This window comes from Oncorhynchus gorbuscha, linkage group LG11, assembly GCF_021184085.1.
Source record: "Oncorhynchus gorbuscha isolate QuinsamMale2020 ecotype Even-year linkage group LG11, OgorEven_v1.0, whole genome shotgun sequence".
NCBI lineage: Eukaryota > Metazoa > Chordata > Actinopteri > Salmoniformes > Salmonidae > Oncorhynchus > Oncorhynchus gorbuscha.
Genome location: NC_060183.1, coordinates 10,781,522 through 10,795,360, shown reverse-complemented (window position 1 = coordinate 10,795,360; position 13,839 = coordinate 10,781,522). Strand labels below are relative to the sequence as shown.

General features: G+C 47.6%; 1 protein-coding gene across 2 annotated transcripts in view; it reads right to left on the bottom strand.

Moving 5' to 3' along the window:
* The window catches only part of LOC124048099 (integrin beta-4-like), a 40,536-nt gene that overhangs the window by 11,591 nt on the left and 15,106 nt on the right, over positions 1–13,839 (bottom strand). For both annotated transcript variants that reach the window (XM_046368532.1, XM_046368533.1), the window contains exons 11-30: positions 13,623–13,790; positions 13,342–13,418; positions 10,293–10,498; positions 9,969–10,072; positions 9,236–9,590; positions 8,989–9,095; positions 8,847–8,880; positions 8,555–8,749; positions 8,039–8,142; positions 7,869–7,927; positions 7,573–7,745; positions 7,165–7,344; positions 6,832–6,980; positions 6,525–6,732; positions 5,763–6,080; positions 5,350–5,516; positions 4,593–4,776; positions 4,240–4,377; positions 3,775–3,957; positions 3,211–3,339 (exon numbers count right to left, since the gene is read on the bottom strand). In XM_046368532.1, coding sequence (XP_046224488.1) covers positions 3,211–3,339; positions 3,775–3,957; positions 4,240–4,377; positions 4,593–4,776; positions 5,350–5,516; positions 5,763–6,080; positions 6,525–6,732; positions 6,832–6,980; positions 7,165–7,344; positions 7,573–7,745; positions 7,869–7,927; positions 8,039–8,142; positions 8,555–8,749; positions 8,847–8,880; positions 8,989–9,095; positions 9,236–9,590; positions 9,969–10,072; positions 10,293–10,498; positions 13,342–13,418; positions 13,623–13,790 — 3,238 coding nt within the window. The remainder of the gene's footprint in view (positions 1–3,210; positions 3,340–3,774; positions 3,958–4,239; positions 4,378–4,592; positions 4,777–5,349; positions 5,517–5,762; positions 6,081–6,524; positions 6,733–6,831; positions 6,981–7,164; positions 7,345–7,572; positions 7,746–7,868; positions 7,928–8,038; positions 8,143–8,554; positions 8,750–8,846; positions 8,881–8,988; positions 9,096–9,235; positions 9,591–9,968; positions 10,073–10,292; positions 10,499–13,341; positions 13,419–13,622; positions 13,791–13,839) is intronic.

The window sequence follows — 13,839 nt, the reverse complement described above, 5'->3', positions numbered from 1 at the left end:
ATGGTGGATGGGCATATGCATCAAAAGGTGTAAAAGGTAGCATATGTTTTAAATGCAGCAATAGAAAGTTGTTTTGGAGATTTTGTTTTAAGCCTATCCCATACCTTAACCATTCAGAGTTAATGCCTAACCTTAGGATTTTGAAGTTAATGCCTAAACTTACCCTTAAACACTTTGTCGTTTGGAACAACTTCGAAATTTGACATTGGATGAACGTGTAATTCTGACGTGAGACTGTGAGAGCTTGTTGCATATACAAGCCCTACAACCTGCCTCTTTCCCAGAGCATCTCTCCACATAGAGAAACATGGATGAACGTGTAATTCTGACGTGAGACTGTGAGAGCTTGTTGCATATACAAGCCCTACAACCTGCCTCCTTCCCAGAGCATCTCTCCACATAGAGAAACATGGATGAACGTGTAATTCTGACGTGAGACTGTGAGATCTTGTTGCATATACAAGCCCTACAACCTGCCTCCTTCCCAGAGCATCTCTCCACATAGAGAAACATGGATGAACGTGTAATTCTGACGTGAGACTGTGAGAGCTTGTTGCATATACAAGCCCTACAACCTGCCTCCTTCCCAGAGCATCGCTCCACATAGAGGTGTAAAGAGTGTAGACAGGAGAGACAGACAGGAAAATCCTGTCATGACCATCAACTGGCGGTGGTGCAGTTGATGCCTGGAAATGAAGACCCTTTTGGTGGGAGGGTTGAGGTGCAACAGGGGAAGACGCCAGACCAGAACCAGGGGTAGGGGTAGATTGGAGGACGGAAACATGATGTTGATTAGAGATCTGAAGAATTTGTGCAGACGAGAGGTGGTGGCATAGGGGGCACTGCAGCTGCATTGGGAGATTTGTGCCCGGCATACACAGTAGCTGGCATGCCATCTCTGTATCTGTCTGTCTGTCTATCCAGGGCGGTCTTCACCTTGATGGGGTATCTGTGTTCGGCTGGGTCGGGGGGTCTCGTCGCTGCTGGTCTCTGTGTCTGTGCTGAGGTGGTAGGGGATCACATCCACATGCCTTTTCCAGGACACCGAACGCAGGTCCAGCTTGGAACCCACCAACTTGATAAAGCCTTGTTATGGAGAGGAGAGGCAGGCGGAGGGGAAGGGGGGGGGTATTGATGGTTGGCATGGCAGTTGTTTTTGTGAAGCGAGGTGATTAGAAGGAGTTGAGAGAGCAATAATAGGAGAGGTCTGACTGGTAAGATGAAGCCTTGAAGAAGAAGAAGACTGGCATGATAAAACCCAAAGCCACAAAGAAGAAAATGAAGACTGGTATGAAGACTGGCATGATAAAACCCAAAGCCACGAAGAAGAAAATGAAGACTGGTATGAAGACTGGCATGATAAAACCCAAAGCCACAAAGAAGAAAATGAAGACTGGTATGAAGACTGGCATGATAAAACCCAAAGCCACAAAGAAGAAAATGAAGAAGAGGCACCAGTTGTGGATCTGATGGTCTTGTGAGATGTGAAATAAAGTCATTTTGTTAAAAGATACTTCAGAGAGAGAGGGGGGAAGAGAGAGAGAGGTGGGGGGAGAAGAGAGAGAGAGAGAGAGAGAGGGGGGAGAAGAGAGAGAGAGGGGGAGAAGAGAGGAGAGGGGGAGAAGAGAGAGAGGGGGGAGAAGAGAGAGAGAGGGGGGAGAAGAGAGAGAGAGGGGGAGGAGAGAGAGAGGGGGGGAGAGAGAGAGGGGGAGAAGGGAGAGAGAGGTGGGGGAGAAGAGAGAGCGGAGGAGAGAGAGAGAGGGGGGAGAGAGAGAGAGGAGAAGAGAGAGAGAGAGGGGGAGAAGAGAGCGGAGAAGAGAGAGAGAGAGGGGGAGAAGAGAGAGGGGGAGAGAGAGAGAGAGGGGGGAGAAGAGAGAGAGAGGGGGGGGAGAAGAGAGAGAGAGGGGGAGAAGAGAGAGAGAGGGGGAGAAGAGAGAGAGAGAGGGGGGAGAAGAGAGAGAGAGAGGGGGGGGGAGAAGAGAGAGGAGGGGGGAAGAGAGAGAGAGAGGGGGGGAGAAGAGAGAGAGAGGGGGAGAAGAGAGAGAGAGGGGGAGAAGAGAGAGAGAGGGGGGGAAGAGAGAGAGAGGGGGAGAAGAGAGAGAGGGGGGAGAAGAGAGAGAGAGAGGGGGGGGAAGAGAGAGAGAGAGGGGGGGAGAAGAGAGAGAGAGAGGGGGGAGAGAGAGAGAGAGAGGGGGAGAAGAGAGAGAGAGAGGGGGAGAAGAGAGAGAGAGAGGGGGGAGAAGAGAGAGAGAGGGGGAGAAGAGAGAGAGAGAGGGGGAGAAGAGAGAGAGAGAGGGGGGAGAAGAGAGAGAGAGAGGGGGAGAGAGAGAGAGAGGGGGAGAAGAGAGAGAGAGGGGGAGAAGAGAGAGAGAGGGGGGGGGGAGAAGAGAGAGGGGGAGAAGAGAGAGAGAGGGGAGAAGAGAGAGAGAGAGGGGGGAAGAGAGAGAGAGGGGGAGAAGAGAGAGAGAGGGGGAGAAGAGAGAGAGAGGGGGAGAAGAGAGAGAGGAGAGAAGAGAGAGAGGGGGAGAAGAGAGAGAGAGGGGGAGAAGAGAGAGGGGGAGAAGAGAGAGGGGGAGAAGAGAGAGAGGGGGGGAGAAGAGAGAGAGGGGGAGAAGAGAGAGAGGGGGAAGAAGAGAGAGAGGGGGAGAAGAGAGAGAGAGGTGGGGGGAGAAGAGAGAGCGGAGAAGAGAGAGAGAGAGGGGGGAGAAGAGAGAGAGGGTGGGGGGAGAAGAGAGAGAGAGGGGGGGGGGAGAAGAGAGAGAGAGAGGGTGGGGGGAGAAGAGAGAGAGAGAAGAAAGAGAGAGGGGGGAGAAGAGAGAGAAGAGAGAGAGAGAAAAGAGAGAGAGAGAGAGGAGAAGGAAATAAATATAGAGAAAGAATGAATGAAAACGGAGACAGAAAGTGATAAAGAGAGCGAGAACGATGGAGGAAACCCTCCTATCTGTCAGCCTCAACCGTGACACATTAAACCCTTTTTTAGAATTCTCTTTCTTTCTCTTTCTGCTTCAGTGAGCAGATGACTGGACTACAGAAGATGGATAGACATGTCTCTTTCAGATCAAAACAGTGAGCTTCATCCCCATTAGCTGTTACTTAGCAACAACTATTCTTCCTGGGGTCCACTCAAAACACAATACAACTCCCAGGACACAACTGAAGCTAGACGGCAAAGAGATGTCAGGAAAGGTGGCGTAGTCTGCGGGTACCCACCTTCGTCTGAGACGCTGGGTCTCTTGGAGTCTGTTGGCGATCTCATGACCTCACTGCTGTACATCAGGTAGCCGTCGTACTCATCCCCCGCCTCCGCGTCCACTATAGGGATGTCTGGGATGATAGGGACTATAGGGAGGAGAAGAAGAGCGATGGATTAACGCCTCGATCACACAGACAGCATCATTGAGTTTTGGTACACCAGAAGTATATTGATTTCCAATAGAACGCTGCGTTTGCTGTTCAGAATTGCGTTGCAGTTGCAGTGCGTTCTGTGTGGTGATATACGTTTGATTTATCCAACTTATGAGTCAAACTGTATTCGTAGACGGCTTGACAGAAACGGTAGCAGAAGGTAAGTGTTGAAACTTCTGTTGCACACACATCCGGATGATGCTGTGTACGAAGCTGTCGGTGTGAACGAAGCGTAAGACAAGCTTCTCTTGAAACATTAGCTTTCTGGTTTGCTAGACACAAATGTTTCAGCAGGTAACAATCAAGATCATACTAGATCATACTAGATGCTTTCCAGACGGAACATCCTTTCTGCTCTTATTTACTCACTGGACATGGGTCTGGTGGGCTGGGAGGCCAGGTTGATGGTCGCTTCTTTGAAAGGACCCCAACCCACGCTGTTCTTAGCCCGGACCTGATAGCAGTAAGTCTGGGCCGACTGCAGGTTCTCAATCAGCAACATCCTCTTCTTAGGGTTGTCTATCTTCACCTTCTTAGCTGCACCCATCGGCTCTACAAAGTGAAGAGAGAGGGAGTGGAGAACGTGTTAAAGCTCGGACACACCAATAGCATTTCCCGGCCTGAGAGTACTTAGTATCTCTAAACAGAGTGCCAAAAGAGAGCAAACCAATTTGACATTAGAAAAGCATGAAAATGTTGTCAGTCAGACTAAACACAGTGAGCCGAACGATCAGCAGACAAGCGACAGATCAACATTCAGTGTGTGTGTGTCATCCTTTAGAATGTCTTGGAAGCACAGACTCCGAGATCCTTCTGATTTGATAGGTCACTCACTCGTGTCGTCATTGATGGGCGTGTAGAGAACCTCGTAGGCGGTGATGACACCATTGGTCTCGGCAGGCTCCGCCCAGCTGACCTGAGTGACAGTTGGACTGATGACGTTGAACGCCAGACGACCGGGCTCACTGGGGACTGGAGGAGAGGGGAGGAAAGAAAGTAGACAGGAAGTTAATCACTCGGTACGAAGGAAGAAAACTACCTACACATTGTTTGAGCTTCCATGCTGTGTCAGACCCAACAAACATTCAACTGAGAAACAAAAACGGTCCACAATCCTAGAATTGTAGTGTTTCAAAGAAAATATATGCAGTCCATCTTCGACAGGAACAGGATGTGACCTCACTCACCATCCTCCAGGGTCTTACAGGGCACCATGTCGCTGTAGTTTCCATCTCCCAGGGCGTTGTAGCCACACACCTTCGTCTCGTAGTCACAATAGGGGTACAGGTTGGCCAGGTCAGCATGGTTTGTCTTTACATTCATCGCAGGGGGAGCGTCAGCCTCAGGATCCCCATAGATCCAATACTTCACCTGGTGGCCAGGGAGAACGAACCATCATAAAGGGATCACATCTAAAGGGACTATATCTACTCCGGATATATTTTGTACGCTTTATTTTCAAAGTAATATTTAAAACAGCAGTTCAAAGTTGAGTGAAAGCGAAGGAAAATAATCCCTCATTTTCCACCAGTAAAAGTTGCCAGGTGTGTAAACTATTGAGTTCCTCTGATGACTGATGCTCCTTACGGAGTAAAGGGTTTAAGTCAAGGTAAGTCCTGTACAGTGGCGGCTGGCGGAAGGAGCTATGGGAGGACGGACTCATTGTAATGGCTGGAACAGAATGAATGGAACTGTATCAAACACATCAAATATACATAAATCACGTTAGACTCCGTTCCATTTATTCCATTCCAGACATTACAATGAGCCCGTTCTCCTATAGCTCCTCCCAACAGCCTGTATGACAGTTCCTCTCCGTACCTTATAGTTCAGAGGGTGGAATCCTGGGGGGGGTTCCTTACCTTGTAGTCCAGGAGGTTGGATCCTGAGGGGGGTTCCTTACCTTGTAGTCCAGGGGGTTGGATCCTGAGGGGGGTTCCTTACCTTGTAGCCCAGGGATTTTCCTAAGGGGTCCCAGTTAAGGCGGATGCTCCGGGGGCCGGTGGCTTTGGCCTTCACGTTGGTGGGAGAGTTGAGACGACCACCAGGAGACGTGGCTGTCTGGTTGATGAAGCCCGCACTCTTCTCCATCTGGGCATTTTCTGGAGGTCCTGAGGGGATGAGAGGAGGGGGAGGAGAGGGGGAGAAGGGAATAGAGAGGGGGAGGAGTGGGGGAGAGGATGGGGGGAAGAGAGAGAGGGAGGGGGGGGCGGGAGGGAGGGAAGGGGGGTGTCAAAAAGGGTTGGGCAACTTATTTTAGTGATGCACACTTCTTGCATCAGATTCCTTACAGATACCCAATGTGTGTGTGTGTGTGTGTGTGTGTGTGTTTCAGTATCTGCTTCTCTGTGTAATACCTCCATCAGTAATAGTGACCATCGTTGTCTTCCTCTCTCCGACCACAGCTTTCGTACTGGGGTCAAACAGTTCCAGTTGGAAGGACTCTGGTTTCACCGGGCCAGGGTGAGAGCGTGGATCGATCACGATGTTCTTCTCGGTTTCCCCGGGACCAAACTTTAGGGGGCCGGACAGCTCGAAGCGTTTGGCGTTGCGGGTCCTCCAGTGGACGGTGGCGGGCCCCTCCTTATTGCGGGTGCGGACCACGGGGACGGAGTAGGTTGGGTCGGCGGTGGAGAAGTTCTGAGTGCTCTTCATGAACATCACCACACTGGGCTCTGAGGGAAGCAAGGGGTGAGGAAGTTTGGTACGGCCATGTTAGAGAGGAGGAAGTTACGGCTGGCTTTCCAACCACACATTGGCCAAGCTCTCAAAACCCATGGTAACAATGTCTGGGACATGTTGTGCAATTGTGTCCTGATGGAACAGAAACATTGCTACATTAAAACTCTGGGATAATCTAAACAGTATAGTTTATTTTTTAATGTTATGTGATACACCCTGGACCCTGTCCTCTCACCTGGTTGGTCAGTGATGGTGACAGTAGTATAACCTCTCACCTGGTTGGTCAGTGATGGTGACAGTAGTATATAACCTCACCTGGTTGGTCAGTGATGGTGACAGTAGTATAACCTCTCACCTGGTTGGTCAGTGATGGTGACAGTAGTATATAACCTCACCTGGTTGGTCAGTGATGGTGACAGTAGTATATAACCTCTCACCTGGTTTGTCAGTGATGGTGACGGTGGTTCTGGGGTAGCGTCCCAGCTTGGCTCCCTGTCTTGGGTTACTGAGGTCCATGACAAATTGTTTGACCTGTGTGTCCTTCAGCAGACCGTCTCCCTCTCCCATCTCCAACAAACGAACAGGGACAGTCTGCTGGGTCTCCCCTGGCCCGTAGGACAGTTCCCCATCCACTGTCACATAGTCCTGGCGAGAGACGGAAGAGTAGTTATGAGAATGGAAAAAGATAGTAGCTTAGACGAATGAAGAGTGTGATATCTCTGTCTCATGGTATATGTGTGTTACCTTCTTGTCCTTGGCGGTGAGGTCTCGGGTGCGGTAGCTGACCTGTGTGTGTCCGTCCTCTATGATCTCTCTAGTAATGGGGATGTTAGCCACTTTGTCCTGTCGGCTGTAGGTGTACGAAGGCTGGAGGAACGACATAACACTCTTGGCTGAAGAGGAGAGAGAGACACAGTTTTTAGCTAACTAAGGTGAAGAACACAGAATAAACCAAAAGAATAAACACATTCACTGGAAATCAACGGTCTATAATGCAGTATGTTTTTGAAGCACCGTGTATGTGCGTGTAAGATTAGAGGTCAGGGGTCAGATAAGATATCTCTGATTGGCTCTCACCGTGTTCTTTGATGATAGTGATGCTGACGAAGCGTTTCCCTATCTCAGCGATGCCCAGAGGAACGTCCACCGCCTCCACCTGCAGCTGCTTCTTATCATCATCTTCCTCCTTGACGAAGAGCGGCACGTGCACATCCACCGTCTCCACCCCCTCTTGGAACTCCACGGCACCAGCCGCCTCTGTAGAGAGCCAGACAGAGAGAGGGAGTGAGTTAGGAACTCCCAGACACACACACACACACACACACACACACACACACACACACACACACACACACACACACACACACACACACACACACACACACACACACACACACACACACACACACACACACACACACAGACACACACACACACAGACACACACACACACACAGACACACACACACACAGACACACACACACCTCTGTCTGTGGCCACTGTGTAGTAGCCCGGCACCACTTTGAGATCCTGGAAGTTTCCAGACTGGACGTTTTTCTCAGTCAGTTTGACGATGTTGGGGTAGCTGGAGCGAGGAGCGGACAGAACGGTGTCTACGATGGCGTGGTCAGCTCTTTTACCAGCATTTCTCTGTAATCTGAAACACAAAGACAATATCAGTAATGATGATATGAGAAAACATGATTTAGACAACATTCAGAAGTAATGGCTTTATTGTAATAAATTCAGGAAGGATTAAAGGTTGAAATTAGTGTCTCACCTAAATGTGGTGTTCTGAACTCTCTGGGTGCCAGGAACCTGCTTGTACACTTCATTCAGCTGAACAGAGAACACACACAACCCACTGTCACAAGGATGAGCATAGAGTAATGTATACATACACAGCTTGCTCACACACACATTCACTCACACACTCACACACACACTCACGTTGTCATCAACCTCCCTGCGTAGCAACTCAGTGTCTCTGGCGTCGGAGCGAGACAGACTGTCTGTGAACAACCTGTTCAGACGCAGAGACAGAGGGAACTGGACTATAGATGGAGGACAAAGAGGAGGAGAAGAGGAGGTGGGGAGGAGAAGAGGAGGTGGGGAGGAGGGGAGGATAAGAGGAGGTGGGGAGAAGGAGGAGAAGTGGAGGAGGAGAGGAGGTGGGGAGGAGGAGAGGGAGAGGAGAAGAGGAGGTGGGGAGGATAAGAGGAGGTGGGGAGGAGGGGAGGATAAGAGGAGGTGGGGAGGAGGAGGGAGAGGAGGAGAGGAATACAAGAGGAGGAGGGGGAGGAGAAGGAGAGGAAGACAAGAAGAGGAGGGGAGGAGAGGAGGAAGAGAAGAGGGGGAGAAGAGGAGGTGGTTTATGGTTCGGTTTTCATAACAATGTAAACCAGGAAGTTCTAGTGATAACTCCATCCAATAGGAGAGCTGGAATTTGAAACATTTTACACTCACTGGTCTCTTTGGGGTTGGGCTGAACCTGCGCAAGCGGATGATTGGGCGATCGGTGGACATTGTCAGTGATCTTCCAGCGAACCACGTCGGTGCTCTTGGGTGGGCCGGTCCTCACTAGGGGCGTGTCTAAGTGGTCAGAGGTGAGCATGGACTGGCGGAGCATGTACTGATTTTCCTTAAAGCCGACCGTTCGACCTGAAGACACAAGGACACACATAGGAGAACACAATGTAACACGGCCTGGAAACATGGCACAGAAACTGTAACAGGCACTGAAGGATATTTCACTCACCTCTTCCACAGCATGGCAGCAAAGCAAGACAGGACTGAAAGAGAATGAGAGAGGCAAATAGAGAGATAATTTCCTTCATAGTATGGCAAAGGCCATGGTTGGTTGTTTTAAAGGTCATGTTATGGTTGTGTCTGGACATTACCTTGCAGCAGGCGCAGTACTTCCAACAGCAGAGCGACAGTAGACCCAGCAGTAGCATGAGGAACATGATGAGAGGGATCAGCCACAGGAAGCCAGCAGGGGGACAGTCTAAGGGGACGGACCACAACAACATCACAACCAGGATGCAGGTCACCACGCGGTGAGCTCGTCCGTAACAGAGCAGGCAACCCCCATAATGGCATTGACGTCACATAAACCAAGGCAGAAAGATCTGAACGTTGTCTCACCTTTCTTCTTGAGCACCTGGACCTCCAGGTCCTTAACAGTCTGGTCCTCAGGATAGTCCACGGTGTAGTGGTACGTACAGTCGTCATCCTCGTCGCGGAAACTACACGCCTCAATCACCTCTTTATTTTCCTTGAGCTCTTCCACCATGACCACTTTGAACTGGCACTGGTCGCACTTGTCGCTGTCCTTCTTCTCTCCGGTCTTCCAGGCCTGACACTGGACACAGCTCCTCTTGTCCTCACACATCCCCAGCTGGGCCTGGAAGTTAGCCTCGCAGGTGGGGGTCAAGGCCAGGCCAGAGTCCTGGCACTCACAGCGACCACACTTACACACACCCCGCCCGTTACAGACGCCCTGAGAGAGGTGGGGTTGGGGATAGTGGTTAGATCAGTCATGACCAACAATATTGTAGAAATCTGGAATGAGAGAGAGAGAGAGAGAGCGAGAGACGGAGAGAGAGGGAGAGAGAGAACGTGAGCGAGCGAGAGAGAGAGAGCGAGAGAGAGAGAGAGAGAATGGGAGAGAGGGAATGAGAGAGGGGGAGAGAGGGAATGAGAGAGGGGGAGAGAGAGAGAGAGAGAGAGAGAGAGGGAATGAGAGAGGGAGAGAGAGAGGGAATGAGAGAGAGGGAATGAGAGAGGGGGAATGAGAGAGGGAGAGAGAGGGAGAGAGAAAAAGAAAGAAAGGAAGAGACACAGAGAAACAGAGGGAGAGAGATTATGTAGTGCTCACCCCATTTGTGTCCAGACAGGTCTGGTTGCTCATGGGACACTCACAGGCCGGTCCCTCCCAGCCCTCTGCACATGCACACTGGCCCATGAAGCAGCGACCACGGTCTAAAATGGAGAGAAAGACAGAGAAAAGGTTAGAATCTACTTCAAGTGCTTGACACTTTCACATACACTCACATAGAAGTTTAGGGACCACAAAGGGTATTGATGACACAGTTGTCCACTCCTTACGACAGCCGCAATGTTGTCTTCTGAGAGACAGCGTTATTCCAAAGCGATGTGACGAGCTTGCTTTCTGAGATGATGATGACGGCCCCACACTCACCGTTGCAGAGGAAACCTCCGTATCGTTGACACTGGGACTTGTCAAACTGACAGAGGGACCCCTCGTACTGGTCCGTGTTGTAACAAACACACGCTCCACACAGGCAATCTCCTCGGCCAGAACACGGCTCCTCCACGCCAGGACCCCGACAGGAAGTGCCCGGATCCGTCGACGCGCTGGCAGAGCAGTTACAGAACGGACCCAGCCTGGGGAGAAAGATTTATACTAATGTTCTGTCTCTACCATAGTAGTTGATGTATATTTCTCCTCATCTCTCTACCATAGTAGTTGATGTATATATCTCCTCATCTCTCTACCATACCAGTTGATGTATATATCTCTACCATAGTAGTTGATGTATATATCTCCTCATCTCTCTACCATACCAGTTGATGTATATATCTCCTCATCTCTCTACCATACCAGTTGATGTATATATCTCTACCATAGTAGTTGATGTATATATCTCTACCATACCAGTTGATGTATATATCTCTCTACCATACCAGTTGATGTATATATCTCCTCATCTCTCTACCATACCAGTTGATGTATATCTCTCTACCATAGTAGTTGATGTATATATCTCTACCATACCAGTTGATGTATATATCTCCTCATCTCTCTACCATACCAGTTGATGTATATATCTCCTCATCTCTCTACCATACCAGTTGATGTATATATCTCTCTACCATACCAGTTGATGTATATATCTCTCTACCATACCAGTTGATGTATATCTCTCTACCATACCAGTTGATGTATATATCTCCTCATCTCTCTACCATACCAGTTGATGTATATCTCTCTACCATACCAGTTGATGTATATATCTCTACCATACCAGTTGATGTATATATCTCCTCATCTCTCTACCATACCAGTTGATGTATATCTCTCTACCATACTAGTTGATGTATATATCTCTTCATCTCTCTACCATAGTAGTTGATGTATATATCTCCTCATCTCTCTACCATACCAGTTGATGTATATATCTCTTCATCTCTCTACCATACCAGTTGATGTATATATCTCTACCATACCAGTTGATGTATATATCTCCTCATCTCTCTACCATACCAGTTGATGTATATATCTCTCTACCATACCAGTTGATGTATATATCTCTACCATACCAGTTGATGTATATATCTCTACCATACCAGTTGATGTATATATCTCCTCATCTCTCTACCATACCAGTTGATGTATATATCTCTACCATAGTAGTTGATGTATATATCTCCTCATCTCTCTACCATACCAGTTGATGTATATATCTCTCTACCATACCAGTTGATGTATATATCTCTCTACCATACTAGTTGATGTATATATCTCTTCATCTCTCTACCATAGTAGTTGATGTATATATCTCCTCATCTCTCTACCATACCAGTTGATGTATATATCTCCTCATCTCTCTACCATACCAGTTGATGTATATATCTCTACCATACCAGTTGATGTATATATCTCTCTACCATACTAGTTGATGTATATATCTCTTCATCTCTCTACCATAGTAGTTGATGTATATATCTCTTCATCTCTCTACCATAGTAGTTGATGTATATATCTCTCTACCATACTAGTTGATGTATATATCTCCTCATCTCTCTACCATACCAGTTGATGTATATATCTCCTCATCTCTCTACCATACCAGTTGATGTATATATCTCCTCATCTCTCTACCATACCAGTTGATGTATATATCTCCTCGTCTCTCTACCATACTAGTTGATGTATATATCTCTCTACCATACCAGTTGATGTATATATCTCCTCATCTCTCTACCATACCAGTTGATGTATATATCTCTACCATACCAGTTGATGTATATATCTCCTCATCTCTCTACCATACCAGTTGATGTATATATCTCTACCATACCAGTTGATGTATATATCTCTACCATACCAGTTGATGTATATATCTCTCTATCATAGTAGTTGATGTATATATCTCCTCATATATCTACCATACCAGTTGATGTATATATCTCCTCATCTCTCTACCATACCAGTTGATGTATATATATCTCTCTACCATACCAGTTGATGTATACATATCTCTCTACCATACCAGTTGATGTATATATATCTCTCTACCATACCAGTTGATGTATACATATCTCTCTACCATACCAGTTGATGTATATATCTCCTCATCTCTCTACCATACCAGTTGATGTATATATCTCCTCATCTCTCTACCATACCAGTTGATGTATATATATCTCTCTACCATACCAGTTGATGTATATATATCTCTCTACCATACCAGTTGATGTATATATCTCCTCATCTCTCTACCATAGTAGTTGATGTATATATCTCTACCATACCAGTTGATGTATATCTCTCCTTGTCTCTCTACCATACCAGTTGATGTATATATCTCCTCATCTCTCTACCATAGTAGTTGATGTATATATCTCTACCATACCAGTTGATGTATATCTCTCCTTGTCTCTCTACCATACCAGTTGATGTATATATCTCTACCATACCAGTTGATGTATATATCTCCTCATCTCTCTACCATACCAGTTGATGTATATATATCTCTCTACCATACCAGTTGATGTATATATCTCCTCATCTCTCTACCATACCAGTTGATGTATATATCTCCTTGTCTCTCTACCATACCAGTTGATGTATATATCTCTACCATACCAGTTGATGTATATCTCTCTACCATACCAGTTGATGTATATATCTCTCTACCATACCAGTTGATGTATATATCTCCTCATCTCTCTACCATACCAGTTGATGTATATATCTCCTCATCTCTCTACCATACTAGTTGATGTATATATCTCCTCATCTCTCTACCATAGCAGTTGATGTATATATCTCCTCATCTCTCTACCATAGCAGTTGATGTATATATCTCCTCATCTCTCTACCATACCAGTTGATCTGTGCATCACTCGGTGGTGGGAGAGGCGAGTTTCCCTGCTTCCCTATAAATCCAATCCATGACTGTTATTTTCTAATGTGAAAGTAGCTTCGGTTGTGTTTGTCTCACCAGCCGTCGTTGCACTTGCACTTCCCACAGACCAGGTCTCCGTGGCCTGTACACCTCACTGCGTTTCGAAATGGATTCTGAGGGAAGCAGAGATGGAAAGACCGAGTTAGATTCCAAAAACACGTTTGAGCGTTTATGTGTGTGTGTGTGTGTGTGTGTGTGTGTGTGTGTGTGTGTGTGTGTGTGTGTGTGTGTGTGTGTGTGTGTGTGTGTGTGTGTGTGTGTGTGTGTGTGTGTGTGTGTGTGTGTGTGTGTGTGTGTGTGTGTGTGTATCTTCATACCTTCTCACAGTCGCAGGTTTTACAGAGCACTTCGGCGTTGATGTTCAGAGCTGTGCTGAAGGTTGTCGGTTTGACTCTCATCTTCCCCTTTTTGTCACCCTGCTCCAGACTGCACACATGTTGCTCCCCAACCATCTCACTGGCTTTGACACGCACCTTAAACTTCCCCTAGAAAACACAGAATGGGTTAATGGGTGTGCGTGTGTGTGAGTTGAGT